General features: G+C 35.3%; 1 protein-coding gene and 1 long non-coding RNA gene across 7 annotated transcripts in view; one reads left to right on the plus strand and one right to left on the minus strand.

The window, feature by feature from the left end:
• The window catches only part of LOC118445552 (uncharacterized), a 136,124-nt gene that overhangs the window by 10,999 nt on the left and 102,625 nt on the right, over positions 1–22,500 (plus strand). The window lies entirely within an intron of this gene.
• The window catches only part of LOC118445529 (disintegrin and metalloproteinase domain-containing protein 10), a 145,766-nt gene that overhangs the window by 9,465 nt on the left and 113,801 nt on the right, over positions 1–22,500 (minus strand). For 2 of the 3 annotated variants that reach the window (XM_085664997.1, XM_035875217.2), the window contains exons 7-11: positions 17,912–18,052; positions 13,133–13,257; positions 12,708–12,836; positions 9,669–9,837; positions 4,465–4,634 (exon numbers count right to left, since the gene is read on the minus strand). In XM_085664997.1, the coding sequence (XP_085521123.1) occupies positions 4,465–4,634; positions 9,669–9,837; positions 12,708–12,836; positions 13,133–13,257; positions 17,912–18,052 (734 nt within the window). The remainder of the gene's footprint in view (positions 1–4,464; positions 4,635–9,668; positions 9,838–12,707; positions 12,837–13,132; positions 13,258–17,911; positions 18,053–22,500) is intronic. The other variant, XM_085664998.1, reaches the window with a different exon arrangement.

The following is a 22,500-nucleotide window of genomic DNA, read 5'->3' on the forward strand; positions in this document are numbered from 1 at the left end:
ACATTAGAAATTAGAAATCATTGCGATATCATTTGATGTAAACATTTAAAGATTATCTAAATCTATATTTGGAATATAAATTGTTAGGTTTCTTTCTTTCTTTCTTTTTTTTTTCTTTTCTTTTCTTTTCTTTTCTTAAATCAATTTAAGATTTAAATTAGATTTTTTATTTCTAATTTCAATATCTTCACGTTGAACATCACGCTTTTCTTTAATCGATAATACACGCTAGGTATTTATTTTCAGATATGAATTACAAGAAGTGCGAACGAACTGTTCAAAAAAAAAAAAAAAATAAAAAAATAAAGAAAAAAAAGAAAGATAGAAGAAAGAAAAGGAAGAAGAGAAAAAAGAGGGGGGAAAAAAAAGGAGAAAAATAAAAAAATAAAAAGGTATAGAAAAGTTAGGGAAAGTCGTAGATCGTGAAGCGTAACTGGCGAAATATAAAGCACCTCGCGCCTTTTTCCGGCATTCTTTCAGCCACGTTCGAGAGAAAAGAATGCGGAGGAAAGAATCGTTTCTCCTTCCTTTCTCTTTTTCTGTTTCTTTAGCGAAAGAAGGCTGTCTCGAAAGGGGGAACCCGTTCATTCGTCTACGTCCTTGCGTTCCAACGGATCTCTGCGTGTTTTGCATCCGGCACTTTTCTTCAGACTCTCACGATGCACCTAATGCATCGAGTTCCTACTTTCTCTCTTTCTCTCTCTCTCTCTCTCTCTCTCTCTCTCTCTCTCTCTCTCTCTCTCTTTTGAGTTAGATTCGATTTTCTTTTCCCTTCTTCTTCTTCTTCTTCTCCTTTCTCTTCTTTTTCATCTTCGTCTTTCTCTATTCCCTTTTTTCTTTTTTTTCTTTTTTTCTTTTTTTTTTTCCTTCTTCGTCTGTCTCCAAGATCCTCTTTTATCTCGTTCCAACCAACGGATGTTTTCCTCTTGTTGGATTTTCCACATTCGTTTACCTCTCATTCCTCTATATCCATTCTCCAATCGTATTTCCTTTCGTAGATATGCAGACGTAGACAGCGAAAATATTTTCTTCCCGTTCGTTGAAAGCGTCTCGTCAGGTTTGTCTAACTCTCGTTAGATTCATTTCTTTACGAATAGATCGGAACAAATCTGGAGTACTTTTTTTTGGAGAGAGAGAAAGAGAGGGTGAGGAAGATATAAATAAATAGATAGATAAATAGATAGATAGATAGATAGATAGATAGATAGATAGAGAGAGAGAGAGAGAGAGGCAGAGAAAGATGTAGAAAAAATAAATGTAAACTACTTGCCGGCAATTCAAAAATTCGTGTAAACGAGCAACCGGTATTTCCTACAATCTTTTTCTATTCTCTCTTTCTCTCTCTCTCTCTCTTTCTCTTTCAAGATCCATATGCGTTGAGCTTTTAAATTCATTACATTCAGAAGTGGGTTATGCATGGTAAATTGAGATTAACAGAAGAAATAAGAGAGAGAGAGAGAGAGAGAGAGAGAAAGAAATGTATATATATATATATATATATATATATATATACATATATAGTATATGGAGAGAGATATGTACACATATATATATATATAGAGAGAGAGAGAAAGAGAGAGAAAAGGAGAAAGAGAGAAAGCTCTTTAAATACTCGGTAATGAGCTCTCTTGCTTTTCCTATATCGTAACGACTCGTTGAATCGGTACTCGTCGTTGGATTAATTCCAACGAACTTTAGAGCAGCAAGCCGACGGTAGTGGTTCCACGCGAGAATCACCACCACCGCAAGTATACTGGCCCGAGAGGTTGTATCTAGGAGAAGAGGAAGAGGAAGAGGAAGAGGAAAAGGAAGAGGAACAGGGAGAGAAGGAGAAGAAGGTAGAGGAGATTTTGCCGTATACACGTATATACGTAGGTAGATATGTACGAAAACTCGAAAGCACTCGACGTTTGTTTGCTTTCGTTTGGCAGTTAGTTAGAGAAATGTCTCTTGATGTGCAGAAAATTTTATTAACATTTTCTTCCCTTCATATTCTTTATCGATCGATAATCATTAAGCCAATATACTTTCGTCTTCGTTTATCGTATGTATATATGCGAGCGTTTTTAACGTGCATTTGTTGAAAAATTTATGCCTTAGTAAATTTAAAGGAAAAGATCAATTCTTTATACGATGGTGTTCGAAAATATTTCCATTTACTTGAATTACAAAGTGGCAAGATTAATTGTTTTATCTCGTTCCACGTTAACCAAGTATATACCTTCTTCTCTACCTTGATAGGAATCACCTCGATTCTCCTTTGATTAATTATTCTCATTTTCTGGGATACCGCTAGCCGCGAACAACGCGACGTTACCGACAACTACGACGATCATGTTGAAGACTGACGTTCGAAAATTAGATCTTCACCACTTCTCTCTCTCTCTCTCTCTCTCTTTCTCTTTATCTATCTATCTATCTATCTATCTATCTATCTATCTATCTATCTATCTTTCGCTCTTTAGATCCTCTCATAAACGTCTTGATTTCATCTTTCAATCGTTTGTAGACATTTCACTTTTATTGCCGGAAAGAAATGAGATTTTAATTTAATCAGTCACATTTATATACTTTTCAATAATATTCACATTTTATGAATTCTATTATTTCATTTTATTACCACCGTATGTAATAAAATATTTGACAGATGTGATCGTTAAAAATGTTTCTAATCGTGCTACGTTACAAAAACAGGTTCGTTAAAATTTGCACGCTCTTTACTTAACTTATCGCGCTTTATTATCATTGGCTTCCTCTATTCGTAGCGGAGTAAAGCAGAGAGAGAGAGAGAGAAAGAGAGAGAGAGAGTGAGAGAGAATGCAATAATTTAAATGCCACTCTCTTCGTGGGTGCTCTGTTAATAACGAATGATCTCGAAAATGGTGTTCCGTTTTTCGCTTGGTTTAACGAGAACCGTTGAATTTTTCCAGTCGTATTTAATTTCGCGTGAAGGGAATTTCTCACCCTTCAGTACTGCTACTGCCGCTGCTTCTTTGAATATTCGCGTTGATTTTACATATAAGAGACCTTGTACTACTATGTTGAGAAAGATATTCATATATACGTATACAGAGAGAGAGAGAGAGAGAGAGAGAGAAAGAGAGATAGAGATAGAGAGAGAGAGAGAGAGATAGAGATAGAGAGAGAGAGAGAGTGAGAGTGAGTTTGTGAACGGACGTACGGTAAAGTTCACCGCGAAGTGCATGGCGAATTAGTGCATAAATTAGGATCGTGTGAAAGCACCGTTCTCTATCCCATAAGATCAGAAGGAGGGAAGATAGCTGTTACGACGTTAAGGGATCCCTTACTCATTATCGGTGGCTCGTCGAATACGCGTTTAATTATCCATTGCATACCAACGAAATATCGAACTTTACTTTAGTTTCCAAACAAATAATAATTATTTGATTATGATTCGGAGTTTCTCTTTATGTGTGAAATATAGATTTTAAATATAGAAATATATAATATATAGGCAAGAAAGGATTATCGAAGAATCCATTTATAAAAATTAAATCTCAGCGAAATTTCTAACATTTCTTCGTTATTTATCATTTAGCTTTTTGAGAGTTTGTCGATATATCGTTAAATATAAATCCCTTTCAATTTGAACGTTTCTTTTTATCTATATATAAAAATAGTTCACATTCTTTTTTAACGATAGAGCCTTTATTTTTCTTGGTGAACTCGCATGAAGTAAAAGTAAAAAGAGTAAAAAAGAAGAAGAAGAAGAAGAAGAAGAAGAAGAAGAAGAAGAAGAAGAAGAAGAAGAAGAAGACGAAGAAGAAGAAGAAGAAGGAGAAGGAGAAGGAGTAATCAAGGGAAGGGCAAAAAAACGTCAGTACATGAGTTACGTCAAATTTACGAAGAGAACTAATTAAAGAGAAAGAGAGTCCGTTCGCTCGTCCCATTTATAAAAGGGAAGTAAGATCGATCGAAATTTTATTTTTAGTTTAAAGTGATCGAAAAGTCGTCGACCGAAATGAAACGCATCAAACGCATTAAACTTCATTCGGATAATGGAAACAAAATAATTACATTTAAAATTCCGCGCATACATTCACCACGTATATGGATCAATATAAAACGCGAAAATCTATTGAAATCGTATACTCGCTAATTTTACAACTGAGCAAAACTTTTCAGTCGAACCAAGCGTGAACGAGCTATTCTATTCATTTTTTCTTCTTCTTTTTTCCCCCTCCCCCCCTTCTCTCCCCCACCCACTCGCCTTCTCCCAAATTCCATTAATCATACGATCTCAATTTCAAGCGTACGCGAGAAAGTTTTTACAGTGAATTTTTGAAATTGTTAAAACGATGATTTTTATTAGAGAACATATACGAGATATCTGATAGAAAATAAGAGGAGAGATTCTAAGAACAAGCATATAATGATCGTTCATCGACGAAACGAACGTTTCTCAAGGGTCAGCAAATGGAGCATGTGAGAAGGGTTACTCACCTGACTGGGACTGCAAACTGCGCCATCGGCAAGGCGACAAGGTATCTCATGAGGGACATGATGGAGCCGTTGAGGGTGGCAACAAGGATCATTGCAGTCCTCCTCCCATCCACAATCGCACTCCTCACCCTCCTCCACCACGCCGTTTCCGCAAATGGCCGACTGAGGCTCTGTGGGATCATCGATTATCGAGAGCAACGTTACCATCTACATCGTCTAAGTTTTCGTTCAAATCGAGGGAAAAGGGGAAACGAGAGACAGAGAGAGAGAGAGAGAGAGAGAGAGAGAGAGAAAGATAATGATGGTGTCCCGAATCGTCTGATAAGCGTCGATAGTAGTAAGAAAGCAAGCAAGCAAGCAAGCAAGCAAGCAAGCAAGAGAGAAAGAGATAGAAAATTTACTTCCCATTTTCTCGTTCTACTTCACTATCTTTCAAGATCGTTCTCGAAGTTGTTATTCACGAAAGAGTCGTTTGCCAGCTATGGACTTGGAACAATGGGCAAAATTATCGACGGTTATCTCTTTTGGTTTTTCTTCTTATTCTCTCTTTCTCCTATTCCCACTCTTCCTTTTTCCTTCTCCTTCTAACCACTCCCCCGGCCCTCCCTTTTCTCTCCCTTTCATTCTCTTCATTTTATATTTTCTTGCATTTGAAAAATTTGTTCACGTCGGTAGCATTTATTTTCCGAAGAATCGTGGTCCTCCTTCGTAACGTAATTTTCGATGCCTGAACGATAATTAACCAACCCAGTCAATCCCTTTTCGCCCCTATTCCCGGATCGCCATTCTCCATCTCCCACCCAACCCTCCCAACCTTCTGTCCCCGTTTCCGCCCATCTCCCACCATCACTGGCGAGTTCTGCCTTGTGTTCATGTCGCGTCGCCGTGTCTCCTTTGTCCGATAACGAGTGATTGTTCCTCGGGGGATCGAGGCGAGCGGAAGAAAACGATGAGTTTGACAGGTTAATCGCGCGTTAGGTACTGCCTTTAGGAAAGGGAAAGGTAAAAAAAAAGAAAGAGAGAGAGAGAGAGAGAGAAAGAGTGAGAAGAAAAAAATCGTCGAAAAGAAAATCTCGTGCGCATTAAAGCAAATGAGATGTAATAAAGGTTAATCAGATCTTCGTCGGCAGTTTTAATGAAATTCTCAGGTTTAATGAAGCTCGACGCTCGAATATAACCTTCCTCGTGGTTTAATGAAATTAATGTTAATTCCGTGTTTTACGCCTTTTACGAATGTTTGGTCTTACACGGTTTCCTTCTTTTTTTTTTTTTCTTTTTTATTAAAAGAGAGAGAGAGAGAGAGAGAGAGAGAGAGAGGGTGTTTTATAATTGACCATTCTTAATTTATGATGTTTTCTTGAACAATGAACGTTTCACGATTTAAATGTATTATTCATTGTAGTTACGAACCTTTAAACAATTAATTAAAATTCTCAAGTGAAGAGTATAAAAAAAATTGCAAAACATAAATTTAAGGATATTATAGGATAATTCATTCTTATTGGACAGTATTGATAGAAACTCAAAGATATACGTGTGTAACGTTCGATGATTTCTTATAAATAAATTTGACGATTAAATATCTAAACAGAGTTAAACTCGTTAAGGTATTATTTATATTTTTGCATTTATCTCTTTTGCAAAACGTCATCATAAATTTTATCTTTTAAGAATCTTCGACATTTAGATAATTTTATTGATCATAACGTTAAAAGTTTTAACTCCATCTTCGTTGCCTTTATTAGAGGAGGGATTTGGTTACTCTCAGTGGTATCGATATGAGTAACGTGACCCTTAGTTTGGAAGGGATAGAGGAGAGAGAGAGAGAGAGAGAGAGAGAGAGAGTGAGTTAGACTGTGACCCACAGGTCAGTCTATATATATATGTGTGTGTGCGCGCGCGCGTATGTATGTGTTTTTCATCAGTTTTGTTTGCAGTTCTTATTCCATATAGGACTCAGAACTATACTACATTCGGAATTAAAGTAATTTGCAACTCACGACTCAGAACTCGGAACTCAGTATAACATTATCACTTTTCGGGACTTCATGTACTTGTAACTTGTACCATTGTATCATTTGTTGTTTGCCGAGACCTTACAACTTTCGATAATAAATAGTTAAGTTAACGAGAGGACTTAGAACTTTTTTGCCGTTAAATCGTGCTGAGACTCCGGGTTTGTGAATTTGTCGAATGCCAAATAGAGAGAGAGAGAGAGAGAGAGAGAGAGAGAGAGAGAGAGAGAGAGAGAGAGAGAGAGAGAGAGAGAGAGAGAGAGAGAGAGAGAGAGAGAGAGAGAGAGAGAGAGAGAGAGAGAGAGAGAGAGAGAGAGAGAGAGAGAGAGAGAGAGAGAGAGAGAGAGAGAGAGAGAGAGAGAGAGAGAGAGAGAGAGAGAGAGAGAGAGAGAGAGAGAGAGAGAGAGATCGTCAAATTTCAGATTGAAAATTGTAATTAGGATACACGTTCCAATGATATATTTATTATTTGCGCATACAAATATTTATATCTACATAAATAAGTATGCAAATAAATAAATAAATAAATAAATAAATAAATAAATAAATAAATAAATAACGGCTACGTTGGATATTCATAGAGACGTACTTACATATACATGAACGTAAATGTAAATATTATTTGTATAAAATCTGATCAAACGTTACATTTATGCGTACGTATATATATATATGTATATATATATATATATATATATTAACGAAGAGAAATATGATACTACTTTAAAGATTTTCGTAATAAATCGAGGAATTTGCAATAGAATTTCCTCCGACAGGGGCTTAGTCCGATTTTGTTTGAGTCTCTGCAACCCGAGGATGAATTCCTCTTTACGTCTCCGTGGCCAAAGTAATGTGAGATTGTAAAAGGCACGGTAGGCACGTCGACTATGCGCTCTACGCAACGCACAGCCCCTTTTTCGCAGAGATACACGTAGGATTCGTTGGGGAATTTCGTACTTTGAAGCCTCTTTGCAACGGCAATTCAACGATCTCCTCTCCCCTAGATTGTTACATTGTTTCGTCAAAAGTCTTTAACTGTAGTAGTGAAATTGATTCGAATTATCTGAATCCTTTGTCATTCTTTCTTTCTCTCATTCTCTCTCTCTATCTTTCTATCTCTCTCTCTCTCTCTCTCTCTCTCTCTCTCTCTCTCTTTATACAGAATCTGTTAATAATAAATTTATGAAACTCTTCAATATGACTGATTTTAAATTTCACATTTGATCTAAATATTTGTTCGTGCTTATTCAAAAAAAAAAAAAAAAAAAAAAAAAGAAAGAAAAAGAAAAAAAGAAAAGAAAAAATTGTAATATTATTTATATCGTTATAATTATATTAAAGTATAATTTATACTATATAATCCCTTATAATATAAATCTTTTTCATCGTTTCTATAAGAAAATTATAGATAAAACGTGATAGCTATAATATTACTTGTATCTACTGGTATAATTATTATTATTATACTGGAGCATGATTTGTACTTGAAAAAAAAAATTATAAAATGTCATTATAAAATGAAAGATAATTTAAAGGTGTTTAAACAGATATTTAAACGTGTTACTTTAAAATTATATGACGTCGTATCCAAATGAAAGTTACAAAAATCATAGATATTACTTTTATATAATTTATCATGACTTTTGCTAAAGGGTTCCCATTAAAAATAGATATACAATTAATCCTCATAAATTTAATGTTATAGATCATACGAATGAAACGATATAATTTATTAACAAGCTTTTCCCTCTCTCTCTCTCTCTCTCTCTCTCTCTCTCTTCTTCAATCTTCCAATAAATTATTCCAACGAATTGATACGACGAAGACTAATTTCCAAGGAATTAATGATTTTTATTCGAAAGTGAAAGATACGAAGTAGAAAAAAACAAAAAAAAAAAAAAAAAAGAAAAGAAAAAAAGAAAAAAAAAGAATTAAAAAGAGAAGAAAAAATTTCTTAATTCGTCGCGGAAAAGGGAGAAGACAGGGAAGTATGCTCGATTTCTTCTTTCATTTTCACGCCAAGGTCACTCAACAGTCCATTATACGCGTCTTTGTCAAAATTAATCGAATGTACCGATTAGAAGAGCAATTTGACTGGGTAGACTCTCCCACTCGACTCTCTGACGTGCGACTCCGTTTTAATTGAATTCCAAGCTCCCTCAGCACCCACTCCCTCAACCCCGTAACCCCCTACTACCTCCTTTACAATTTCCATTGCATCGTCAATTCGCCATACTCGAACCCTCAACCGTCTCACCGTTGTCGTCCTTTTCTACTGACGTAGAATGCGTCGTCCTAAAAGCTTTTGCCTAGAAAATAGACGAGCTTTTCTCTCTGTTTGTCACTCGAAGGGACTCTGTCCGTCTGTAAAAGACCACCTGTATCTCTCCTAGTCGTTTCGAATTGCTTTTGAAACTGTTGTTCGTTCTCTCTCCCGTTCCACTCTCAAGTTTATCGTCGAGCGTTAAAAAACGGTTTCATTTAATCCACTTGAAAAACCATCACCGATGACATTCTCTCTGTTTCTCTCTCTCTCTCTCTCTTTCTCTCTCTTTCTCCTTTTTTCTTTTCTTTTTTTCTCAGGGAATTTTTATCCATTCTTACAAAATCGTTTTGCAAAAGTGTTTAATTTATCTTAAATTAAGGTCAAGTAATCAACCACGATAATAATAATAATAATATTAATAATAATAATAATAATAATAATAATAATAATAATACTAATAATAATACTAATAATAATAATAATAATAATAATAATAATAATAATAATAATAATAATAATAATAATAATAATAATAATAATAATAATAATAATAATAATAATAATAATAATAATAACAACAACAGCAACAACAACAATAACTGACGTTAATATTTTGCAAAGTTACAAAGATAGTTAGGATTGTTAGAACGAGATTGCGTTATACTCACCGAGTATAATAATTGTCGGTAGGATAGCGAAATTACTGCTAAGATATATATATATATATATATATATATATATATATATATATTTCTACGTATACAGACTCTCTTAAATAAGTTGACTACGGTTTCTTGGCGTATTCGGGACACCGAAAACGTTCGTTCGAAGTACTGTGTATATTCCTTTCGTAATATAACAAGGAAAGGACGAGAGACGAATACTGGAGGGATAATTGAAATCTTGAAACTTATTCTACTCACCAGCGAAACATCCTTTTGATGAACGAGCCTTGGCATTTAAGACAGGGTTTATGGAGACGAGACTGCACGGACTGAATCGATTGTTGTTCCGCTTGTCGCCACTCGTAGCCCTTGCGAACATTATGAAATTCCCATCCTCTCCGCCTGGTGAGCACTCGTCCGGATCATGCTGTGTGTGTGTGTGTGCGTATATATATATATATGTATGTATGTATGTATGTATGTATGTGTGTGTGTGTGTGTGTGCGTGCGTTTGTGAAAGAAGATGGTTGAAAAGCGTTTTCTGAACTCGTCCAAACTCTACGACCATTTTCTCTCTCTATCTCTCTCTCCCTCTTGGATTCTTTCTTTCTCTTTCTAACAAATTCATATATATCTACACACAGTACAGAAATGGTCGTAAAGCAGGGAACACTCATTTACGAAGGACCTAAACGCATTTGTACCTGTACCGCGGCCGAATGGAAGTAACGGATGATAACGTTGCAACAAATGCGTCTTCTAAAGTTGCCTTAAGGACTTCATTTACGGTCCCGATTTCGTTGCTAGTGTATACACCCTCGGTTAAAAGTTTTCGAGCAGAACTTTAAAGATTTTCAGATAGAGATAAGGATAGGAAAAGAAAAGGGAAGAGAGAGAAAGAGAGAGAGAGAGAGAGAGAGAGAGAGAGAGAGAAAAGGGAAAAAGTGAAAAAGAGAAAGGGACGACCGTATCGGCGTGATTGATTCCATTTCCGTTACTTCCATTACGAATTTCACCAACAGAAAATGGCTATAGTATGTATATATACATATATATATATATATATATATATATATATATATATGTGTATATGTATATCCTTCTTAATACATATTTGCAATTATATAAGGATATTCGAAAGTTTTTATCGAGATAATCTATATCTTATATAAACTTTTGGTAAGTTCTTCTTTTTCAAATTTACATTATTGTTTTATTTTTTGTCATAGTTAGATCATAGAAAACAATCATACGTATTTTTCAAAAGTACATTATTATTACGGATATAAAAAACTAATTATAAACTTCATGTATTATTTATAATCTAAACGTTATAAGATAAAAAGAAAAGGTAAAACAAAAGCAAAAGGAAGGAAGGAAGGAAGGAAGGAAGGAAGGGAAAGGAATAAAATAAGAGAAAAAAAAGGAAGAAAAAAAGGAAGAAAGAAAGAAAGAAATTTAAGTTGAACGTCGAGAAAATATCTCGCGATTTTCTATCGGGATATACGAATAAGAAAATCGTAGAATGAATAAGAAGAAGGTAGGGGAATGAAGTAGAAGTAGAAGAAGAAGAAGAAGAAGAAGAAGAAGAAGAAGAAGAAGGATTGGAAAGTCTCTTCTTCCTTTGCGTACGAAATCGCAATACAATGCGCGAAGGACGTCACGCGCATGAACGAGCACGGGATCGTATTCGGAATTGAATTTCGTCGCCACGAGGAAATCACCTTTCCCGCTGCTTTTTCGTTCTCTCGAAAGGAGATGGGGAATGGGTGGATGAATGTGGGGGAGGGAGAAGGAAGGAAGGAAGGAAGGAAGGAAGGAAGGAAGGGAAGGAGGGACTGGAAGAAGGAAGGACATGGGGATTGTAGGAAAAGGAGGTAAAGGAAGGAATAGACGGAAGAGAAAACGGAAGAGAACGTAGAAGACATTTCATTCCCATGGGGAGAATCACTCGATGTGTTTTAGTTCTACTTTCTTTTGTCCTTTTTTTTCTTTCCTCCTTCTTCGTTCCTCAGAAAACGCGGCCTTTGATCGTCTAAGGTCGAACCTGGCCGATAGTGTCCCTTTATTGCATTCCCGAAAAGAAAAAGAATTAGGAAGTTCGATGAATTGAGATTAGACCGTGGAATCGTTGACTTTACTACTTGCTGGAAGAGAGTTCGTTTCGAAGGAAAAAAGAAAAAAAAAAAAAGAAAAGAAAAAAGAAAAAAGAAAAGAAGAACAAAAAACAAAAAAGAAAAGAAACGAAAAGAAAGAAAATCGTCGCGACAAGTTTACCCTCTTCGATTTTTACGATTTATCGTTTCGCAAAGAAGGTAAGATCGAAGATAAATTAAAGGTAAAAGAGAGAAAGAAAGGAAAGGACAAAAGGGTTGGAGAAGGGATTGAATGAATAGGGAAAGGGAAGAGAAGGGAAAGGGAAGGGACATCGTCGATTTTATTCGTCGTCCTCCGTAGATAGTAACGACTTTAAATCCAACAGGAGTCAGCATTTTCGGATATTTTACGAGAGATCCCGATGGGAAGTGACGCCTTTCACGGGGTGATTCGATTTGACGCTGCCAGGGAAATATTCCTCGAGGGGCTTACGACGATAGAAAATATACGAAGAGATATAAGTAGACGATAGTAGTAGTAGTAGTAGTAGTAATAGTGTAGTAGTAGTAGTAGAAGAAGGAGAAGGAGGAGGAGGAGGAAAAAAAGAAGGAGAGTTTAGGTGGATAGGTGAGGGGAATAAGATGATGGGTAACAGTAATAGGTTATTCGAGATCTTTTCTTTTCTTTTCTTTTTTTCTTCTCATTATGATGTAAGAAAGGATTCATGGATTTTCAGTTAGTAGGTTCTTGAAATTCCTGCGTGACGTCACTTCTCTCCCTCATGGCTCCCTCATGTTCAAACATCGGCCGATTAGTAGGAAAGTTTGCGAGCTTGTTGTGTGGTCTCCTTTGGTATAAGTGGAGCATAGATGAGGGAAGAAGAGGGCGTAGATTCGCTTTCTCGTTGGAATTCGTGATGAGAGAAGAGGGTGCGAGAAGCACATGGGGGATATGTAGGTAAAAGGGGGAGGGGATGAAAACAGCGTGATGCACACATCTCGTGCTTGAGCTTTTACACGCACGTATAAACGCTCGTGTCGTTGTAGTTGTGTCGTAGTCGTCGTAGTCGTAGTCGTCGTCGTCGTCGTCGTCGTCGTCGTCGTCGTTGTAGTCGTTGTTTTCGTCGTTGTTGTTATCGTCGTTGTCGTTGTCAAGTACCAACGGGAGACAATGTTAGAGACAACGCTCTTGTAAACTTACAGGAGATCCAAAATTGTGGCCGATCTCGTGTGCGAGGGTAACGTGAGAAACCGTCGGTGGTACGTGCTTCCCGTAGTTGAGTAGGGTGATTATGCCAGTGTTGAGAGATTTCATGCTACCTCTATAATGCTGCAATGAAAAAATAAATGTGGCTTTATTATTATTATTATTATTATTATTATAATTATTTTTACCTTTTTTTTTCCTCTCTTTTTTTTTCTCTCTCTTTTTTTTATTATTATTATTGTTATTATTATTAACAATTACCATGCCGAGTTGTTAGATGTAAACAGTAAACGCATAAAATGGTATGTTATGCGATAGAAGTGAAAGTAGTAAAATTTATTTTCTTTTCTTTTTATTTTTTTTCTTTTTTCTTTTTTTTTTTTCTCCATTTCTTTCTTTCAAGTATACAAAATAAATACCCCGTTTTTCTCGCAAACTCCACCTGCGTTCTTGAGATCACCTGTCCAAGCGAGGCCCAGCGTACCCTTTTCGAAATCACGATAGGTAAACATGTAGGAAAGACAAAATGCGTCGTAATCTTCTTCTGTAAAACACATGAAAAAATAGTCGTAAAGTTAGAGCTGAAGAATATGGCCGGGGGAAATCGTATTTATTGTATCTTTTGTTCTTTCTTGTTTTTCTATTTTTTTTTCTCTCTCTCTCTCTTTTCTCTTTTTTTTTTCTTTTTTACTTCTTCTTTTTTTTTTTTTTCTTTTTTTTTGTACTTTTTTCAAAACATTTTTTCTGTAGGATAAACGTTTGACGCAGTTTGACTCTAAAGAATTTTACTACGAGTACTTTTATCGGATTAACTTGATTTATAATTCCTATCTAACGTGAAAGCAGTTCGGATTAATAATAGATTCTACACATTTACGAGGGGATCGGTAATGGTTAATAATGAATGATGTTACTTTCAGTGGAAAAAGATAAAGCAGATAGTTATACATAGACATATAAATGGATAAATAGATAGACAGATGGATGGATGGATGGGTAGATAGATAGATAGATAGATAGATAGAGATATGAAAATAAAAAATGAATAGGTTAGAGATCGTACGTGTTTTCTTATTCTTCTTGTTTTTCTTTTTTTCCTTTTTCTTTTTCTTTCTTTCTTTTCTTTTCTTTTTTTTTTCTTTTTTTTTTTTTTTTTTTTTTTTTTTTTATTTCGTATACCTTCTTCCATGGACGGACATGAATGCGCATTGATCCACCGACACACAAAAGAGAAGGAAATTTGTAACTCGTAGAGAGGAAATTTGTAACTCGTAACTCTCTGTATGCGTGTATTAAGCTTTCGAGGAATTAAATTACAGGACATTCTTAGCATTTTGATTTATTATATAGATATAAGTTGATTTATCGTATGGATACAGGCTGATTACATCGTATTAAACTTGACTATAATGTTGATTAAACGATTTAAACGTTATATTTTATCGTACAAGTCTCATCTCGAATATCTCGAAATCTCGAATTTGACACTTTCGTGCAGAAAGAGAGAAAGAGAGAGAGAGAGAGAGAGAGAGAGAGAGAAAGAAAAATAAGTCAAATTCTATACGAAAATGAATTTCAAATGGTGCTCTCCGTTCGGCCAAAGTTCAGGGGCCATAATCATGAGAGGTCCTTATCATAGGGCAAAGTGTATGCTCCCCATTGTGCAACCGACTACTTGATCGGTGAACTCGATGAAGCCGAGTATTATACCCTAGTCTTGGTCAGGGTACACATTATGTTTGCCAATATTACCTGTTTCGAATTGCCGACGGCAGAGATTTGACCGCCATCGGCCATTATGTCACGAAATCGGGAACGATTATGACGACCCGTTATAACGTTATATGAATCTTTATCACGATAAATGTGTATATAATGCATTATATACGATTCATGGGATATTCTTCTATTTAATTGAAAAGAAAAAAGGAAAATGAAAAAGAAAAAGAAAAAAAAAGGAATATTCTTCCTCCTTTCTTCTTTCCTCATTTATTTCTTCGTTTACTTATTTTTTTTCTTCGAAAAAAAAGGGGAGGGGAAAAAAAAAGAGAGATAAAGTATTTTATATCTCTTTCGATTGTTTATCTTTATCATATTCATTGTCGTCGTTAGCCTGATATATTTATAATAGAGCCTTTTATATTTATCTCGATCGAAAATTCTATGATAATGATTTCGATCTATATTATCCGCCATTAGAAAATCTTGGACGATGATTCGAGCACATCTTCTTCGAGGTCACGTAGTAATAGTAATGATGGTAGTAACATTGGCGAAATATGATATTATGGCGTGTACTACACTTTGTGGAGTGAAAGGAGTCAGAAGAGAGCTTTTGATGAGAGAGTAAGAGAGAGAAAGAGAGAGAGAAGGAGAGAAGGAGAGAAAGAGAGAAGGAGAGAGAGAGAGAGAGAGATGCTGTTAGGTTTCGTCATCGTTACACGAACGAATCGAATTACATTAACACGATACTCTTATTAGTTCGGATTACAACTGTACTCGGTTTTATTATTATTTTCTTTCTCTTTTCCTTTATATAGTATACATATATATATATATATATATATATATATATATATATATATATATTTCTTTTTATCTCAACGTTCGGTCGTTTTTATTTTTTTTCCTCCGACTCTTCAAAGCTTCTCTCATATACCTCGAGTTCTCGAGTTTCACGGTGGAGGGAAATAGAGATAAGAGAGAATAGAAAAGTAGATCAGTACCGCGTACAATTTTTTCCAAGGAGATCTCATTTCATTCGTCGTGACTATGTTAATAACCGGACTGTAAGCTTTTGAATTTGTCAATTAATTTATACGTCTGTATGTATACGCAAAAATGACATTATTTCTCATTTTCTTTTTTTCCTATTAAAAATCCTCTTTTCTTTTTTTTTTTCTTTTTTTCTTTTTGTTTTTTTTTTTTTTTTTTTTTTTTTTTATTTTGGAGAAGATTGAAAATAGACAGGAAGCCATTCGATATTTCATTCCAATTGTCATTTAATTGACAGTGTCAGAAAGAAAGATAGAGAGAGAGAAAGAGAGAAAGAGAGAAAGAGACAAAGATATTCTCATACAATCTCATTTAAGTATTCATTTATTGCGATCTCTCTCTCTCTCTCTCTCTCTTTCCATCTGTCTCTCTTTATCTTCTTTCCTTTCTTTCATCATGACGTAACTAATATCTCCATCTCTTCGTTCATCTTCGTGCGTGAAGAGAATTTTTGTCGCGGGTTTCAGGGGATATTGCCGTCGAACGACATTTACGGAAATGGCTCGAAGGCATTTGCTACGATTTATGGAACTTCGTATTCTATTGACGTTCTTTTCTCTCTCTCTCTCTCTCTCTCTCTCTCTCGCTTGCTCTCTCTTTCTCCCTTTATCTCGTCGTTCATTTCTTTGTAACGAGAAAACGTACTTACTTACTTACTTATTTACTTACTTACTTACTTACTTACTTACTTACTTACTTACTGACTTACTTACTTACTTGTATCGATCTGCTTTTCTTGTGCGAGACTTCTAGCCCGTTCGAATCGTGTTAATAAGATTATGATCCTAAAGTTTCAGTCAGTTGATGCCGCGCGATAAGAGTCGCGATTAAAATCGGAATCGTTAATCATGATTTTGGGTTGGCTTTGTTCATCGAAAGGAAAAAAAAAAGAAACAAAAGATGGAAAAAAAGAAGAAGAAGAAAAAAAAAAAAGAAAAGAAAAGAAGAACAAGAGAAAGAAATCGTTTTTCAACGAGTTAAGACTTTTAAGTCCTTTTTACGACTCCGATCTTTGAATGTTTTCTCGAACAGATAAAATTATATATATATATATATATATATATATATATATATATATATATATTTAGATCGAGAGACGAATATTATCCCTTAAAAACATGATACTTCTTTTATATTGAACTTTATCGACTGAAGGGATGAAAGAGAAAGTGTATTCAAAAGTAGTCAAGTAAACGTGTATAAAAAGTTAGAGAAAGGTAAGGTTAAAGGGAAAGGTCGAGTAAAACGATGAATGAATGAATAAGAGAGAGAGAAAAAGAGAGATAGAAAAAAAAGAGAAAATGGGTACTTATACGAAGCGATATAAAAACGAACGCTTTTATCTCTTGCCTTTAGAACATTTCCATAGCGTACTCAATGACACCTATCTTTTTTTTCTTCCTTCATGTAATCCAATATTCACTCTCTCTCTCTTTCTCTCTTATTCCCTCCTTCGTTTCTCTCTCTCTTTCTCTCTTTCTCTCTCTTTCTCTGTATCTTTTTTTTTTATATATATATATATATATATACTTCGCAGCGTTAATTAAAGGTAAGATTAATTAACGAGTGACGAGTTAGATAAAAGATCATCTTCGAAGTGTATTCAAGTGGGTACCAACGTTAGTGCTCATTTTATTAAAAATTAAAATTTTTTAACATAACGTGTAACAACATAACGTGTATGATGTTAAATATTTGACTTAATCGTAATCAAGTGTACTGAGAACAACGAAATGAAAGTACATATGTACATATGTACATAGATGTAATAATTTTCTGCGATGTCCATTCTTCCGTTAAATCTAATGGTTTCTCTTATCGATCGATCGTTATCTATCTACTAAATTCCATTATATTCTACTGGAATTGAAGTTAGAGACGTGTACCGTATGTACATATATTGAATGTAAAGAGACGTGGACTAGCTTATGCATAGTTCAAAAGTCACGCTCGAGTTAAACGAATTAGTGACATATTAAGGGAAAGGAGAACTCAGAGAGAGAGAAAGAGAGAGAGAGAGAGTCATATGTAAATAACTTCTTTGAACGTTTCTCAAACAAATGGAAGTAATGCGATCGTTTTGAAAAAAAAAAAAAAAGAAAAAAAAAAAGGAAAAAGAAAAAGAAGAAAAAAAGAACTCATCGTAATTATAACTCGACTAATTTTTCAATTTTACGTACGTATTGAATTTCTTTTTTCTTTTTTTTTTTTTTTACTACCAACTCCCCCCCCCCCAAACTCCCCTCCCCAAAACCCTACATAGAAATAGTTCGGAGAGAAATGAAAAAAGAAAAAAGAAAAAAGAGAAAAAAAGAAAGAAAGAAAAAAAAAAAGGAGAACGTTAATGGAATATCGGAGAAAATTAAAAAGTAAGCTAAAAGAAGGGAAATGAATGAAAAATAAATAGATAATAGTTCACTCACCGGAAAATAGCTCGAGGAATTCCTCGACTCCGTAGTCACCCGTAAATCTATAGGATGGATCATGCAATGCTTCCTCTCCGTGAACCTTAACGCGTTTTATCATAAAACTGATATTGTCCGGTTGTCCATCCTGATTAAAATCTGCAAAGAATATTTAAACTTAAAACGTACATATTTTAATAAATTTTATCAACTTTTCAATTTATTCTTATATTTATTATCTACTTTTACAGATGAATGACATTGGCGTTAATAATTATTGGTTTTTATTCGTAAACGAACGACCAAAGGAATTATGAGAGAAAGATCGTCAAATATTCGGTATAATTTAATTTCTATTTTTTTCAACCTTTATTTTTCATATTCTCGCGAACAGAAAGATAACGGAATTTATTTATTAGCAAAAGTGAGAGAGAAAGAGAAAGAGAGAGAGAGAGAGAGAAAGGAAAATAATATTTATCATTTTGTTTTACTTCTACTTTTATTACTATTATTATTATTAACCCTTTCTCTTTTTCTTAAGGGAAATATACTTTTACGTTGTGCGTTAACAGCGTGAGATTAAAAATAGGAATTGAAAATTGCCAGACTTTCTACGTAATGTTCTTTGTTTCTCAAATGTGACGTTTTTCTCGTTCGTGTTGTTTCATTTATCCCCTCGTCTCTCTGTCTCTTTCTCTCTCTCTCTCTCTCTCTCTCTCTCTCTCTCTCTCTCTATCTTTCTTAACGTGTGAATGGCATTCGTTGGAGTGATCAGTAGTAGTCGGAGGTGTATGCGGGAAAAAGAAAAGGAATGGAGAAGAGAAAAACTCCGTTTCATTTTATCGAACGAAAAACATCGTTCGCATTGTTCTCTTACGAATGGTGTGAGTATACAATATGTCTATGTCTGTCTCTCTCTCTCTCTCTCTCTCTCTCTCTCTGTGTGTGTATTACGTATATATATGCATTTATGTGTATGGAGTCGTGGATAGGAGGAACTGGTATGTGCTTATCGAACGTCGAAAAATAGAGGTTCGTTGTTAGCCGATGAACCGTGCGATTATTGTACTGGCTTGGTAATTCTTTTCCATCCACTTCCTGACCAGAGAGAGAGAGAGAGAGAGAGATAGATAGATATGTGTTACACAAAAGGCAACGAGACGCGATAAAATCGTATAGGTTTCGAATACGCATCTCAATCGTTGAAACGAATTGATTGGCTCGACTACTCGACGGTAACATCGAATGTTTGAAAATAAAAATATCGATATAAAAAGTATAAAAAGTTTTTCAATAATGAATATGTATGTATCTACGATGAGGAAAATCAGTGAAAATTCTTTTTCTTCCTTTCTCTCTCTCTCTCTCTCTCTCTCTCTCTCTCTCTTTTTCTATTTTTCTCTCTTTCGGTATATAAATTCAAAGTCGACAGCCGATAAGAAGAAAGAGAAAGGAGAAATAGAGGGAAGCAGAGAGAATCGAGGCAAATAATTTTCGGGAAACTAGTCTTGCTTCCTTCGAACCAGCCAACCAACCAACCAGCCAGCCAACCAACCAACCAACCAACCAACCAACCAACCAACCAACCAACCAGCCAACCAACCAACCAACCAGCTAGCCAGCCAGCCAGCCAGCTAGCCAGCCAGCCAACCAGCCAACCAGCCAGTCAACCAGCCAGCCAGCCAAGCAACCAACTAACCAGCCAGCCAGCTAATGGGGAGGGCGGTGGGGGTACTGGTTGGTATATCTTTTCGAGAGGATGGCACTTCGCGTGGCGAGAAGCATTTAATCAGACCTTCTCCTCCCTCTTCGTTCGAAGAAATACAAATCGAAAATGGAAAAACGGTCAGACGTCACGCGAGAATCTCTCTTCGCTTTCAACCGAAAATCAACGAGAATTGTGAGTAGGGAAAAGGGCCAGGAGGATGTACGCCCCGAAAAGCGATTATTATCCTGACTCTTTCGTTTCCACTTTCTCTCTCTCTCTCTCTCTCTCTCTCTCTCGCTTTGGCTTTTAACCAATTCGATTGCTTCTCAAGTAGCACCTTCTTTCTCATTGGAAATTTTTCTTATTTCTTCTCTCTCTCTCTCTCTCTCTCTCTCTCTCTCTCTTTTTTCTTATATATATATACTTTTTTTCTTTTTTATATTAACTATACTTATTCCGTGAAACGGGATAAGCCATTACGTGATAAAATTATCGAATTTAAGTGTACGTATTTTAATTCGTTCATTCCGTAGAATATTACATTCCATTTTAATATCACGTTGCAATAGAAAACAGAAAAGAGTGAGGAATTTTTTTTTTTTTTTTTTTTTTCTTTTTTTTTTTTTTTTTAATACTAACGCAATCCTCTCTCTCTCTCTCTCTGTCTTTCCTAAAAGGAACTTAACTGTTTCAAAGAGTTTGCCAAAACGAATAACGTGATATTTTGGTTAGTCTCGCGAGGTATGGGTTTCACGTTTCACCTCATCAATCCTTTCGTGGATCTTGGAAAGCGTTATGCGAGTCGACGACGTCTTCCTAATTAGTACTTAAGTCCATCATTTCCTGTAACTCGATGTATGTAATATTAATCAGCTTTGCTTCGTCAACTTACGGTTGGATAGACGGTATATGTTTGCGGTCTTGTCATCGTCCTTTTAACGACGAGGCTCGTATAACGTTAACGATAATAATAATAATAACAACAACAAGAACAACAAAAAAAAAAAAGAAAAAAAAAAGAAGAAGAAACAAACGATCGCTTTTTATCTTTTTCTCATGTGTTATAATTCAAGCCTAATTTACTTCCATGGTTTCGTTATGATGTCGATCATTAATTATGCTGTCTTCCTTACTCGTATCTCTTTACTCACATATCTCATTTCCTTGACATAACTTACGAATATCGATTCTAACCTCGAATGGTCCTACTATGTAGTTTATGATCGTAAACTCTTTCTTTCTCTCTTTCTCTCTCTCTTTTTCTATTTCATAATAGACCACAAATTCCTAAAAAATGAATTACGAATTTCGATTAAACCTTCGAATATTTCTTCAATGGTTCTCTTAACGACGATAATATTAATAATAATATTGACCGTGGAACAATAACAATCTCGAGAAGAAAATAATAATAATAATAATAAGAAGAAAATAGTAAATAATAAATAATAATAATAATAATAATAAGAAAATAATAAATAATAAATAATAATAATAATAATAAGAAAATAATAAATAATAAATAATAAATAATAATAATAACAATAGTAATAACAATAATAAAATTAACGATTAAACTTTCACATTTGGGAATATGTGAGGATTATAATAAGAGCACAGGAGGAAGAATTAGATGACGGTGGTTTGATTAACGGTATAAAATAGCGAGGGAGGACTGGTGAGGTGGGTGGGTGGGTGGAGGGGGATGGTCGATGAGGAGGAGGTACGTGTCTAATACAACCTAGTCGATCTTTTCTGCCGAAAACGAGAAAGAAGATAAGCTGTTAGAGGAGGTGAGGTAAATGCTAATAGGTATAACAAAAAGAGAGAAAAAAGAAAAAGAAAGAGAGAGAGAGAGAGAGAGAGAGAGAGAGAGAAAGGAAAAAAAAGAGAGAGAGAGAAAAAATAAAATGATCGTATCTGGGAGATAAAAAAAAAAGAAAAACAAAAAAAAATATTTATTCAAATCGCACAGAGTCGACTCGATATGAGATGATTAACGCTTGGAAACCACCAGTTTTGCGCATGATACGAAATTTTTATCCGATCCTCCCCACACCACCCCACCACCATTCCTCGCCTCCGCCCCTCTTGAAGTTAACGCACGTATGTATATATATATATATATATATACATACAGATATAATAGTACACATACACAGTTATAGTGATAACACCGATATCTTTGCTTAGCCAGGGGGGACATTAAAACATTCATACATATTCATATATACCGCGTTAGTCCAAATATATTTCATAGGCATAAGAAGTAATGGATAAAAGGGTCTGATAATTCAACGATCCTGCTCTCCAAAGGTGGGTGGTTTATAGAGAAAGAGAGAAAGAGAGAAAGAGAGAGAGAGAGAGAAGGAGAGAGAGAAGGGAAGCGATAATCGGCCCGACTATCGTCATTCCGTAATCTCGGTTGGCGCCGGCGGCATATTCGTTAGAAGCCCGGAAACTTTGGCGGAAAACGAGCTTTATCCTTGGCGATCGCACGACGGAAGGAACTAAATAGAGAAAGGGAGAGAAAGGGAATTAGAGAAAGAAAGAGAGAGAGAGAGAGAGAGAGAGATAGGGAATTCTAAGTAATGCACTGCCCTCGCCGCACGCCGGTACGTGCGGTCACGCCACGTTAAACACGTCTCAGTCACGAGATGCAAATATTTGCCCGTTGTTACTGCAGGTGGTGCGCAGTGCTCAACCGGTTCTGTCGTATCTGCGAATATACAAAGCGCTACAACACCGAAATCATTCCCTACTCTCCATCTACTCTCTTCTCTTTCTCTTTCTCTTTCTCTTTCTCTTTCTCTTTCTCTTTTTCTTCTCAATTCTTTTTTTGCCTCCTTCTACCTTGTTTAATTGAAATTCTTCTTTTCTTTTTATATACATGTATATA

Source organism: Vespa mandarinia, chromosome 2 (genome assembly GCF_050613455.1).
Source record: "Vespa mandarinia isolate Hongniang chromosome 2, ASM5061345v1, whole genome shotgun sequence".
Taxonomy (NCBI): domain Eukaryota; kingdom Metazoa; phylum Arthropoda; class Insecta; order Hymenoptera; family Vespidae; genus Vespa; species Vespa mandarinia.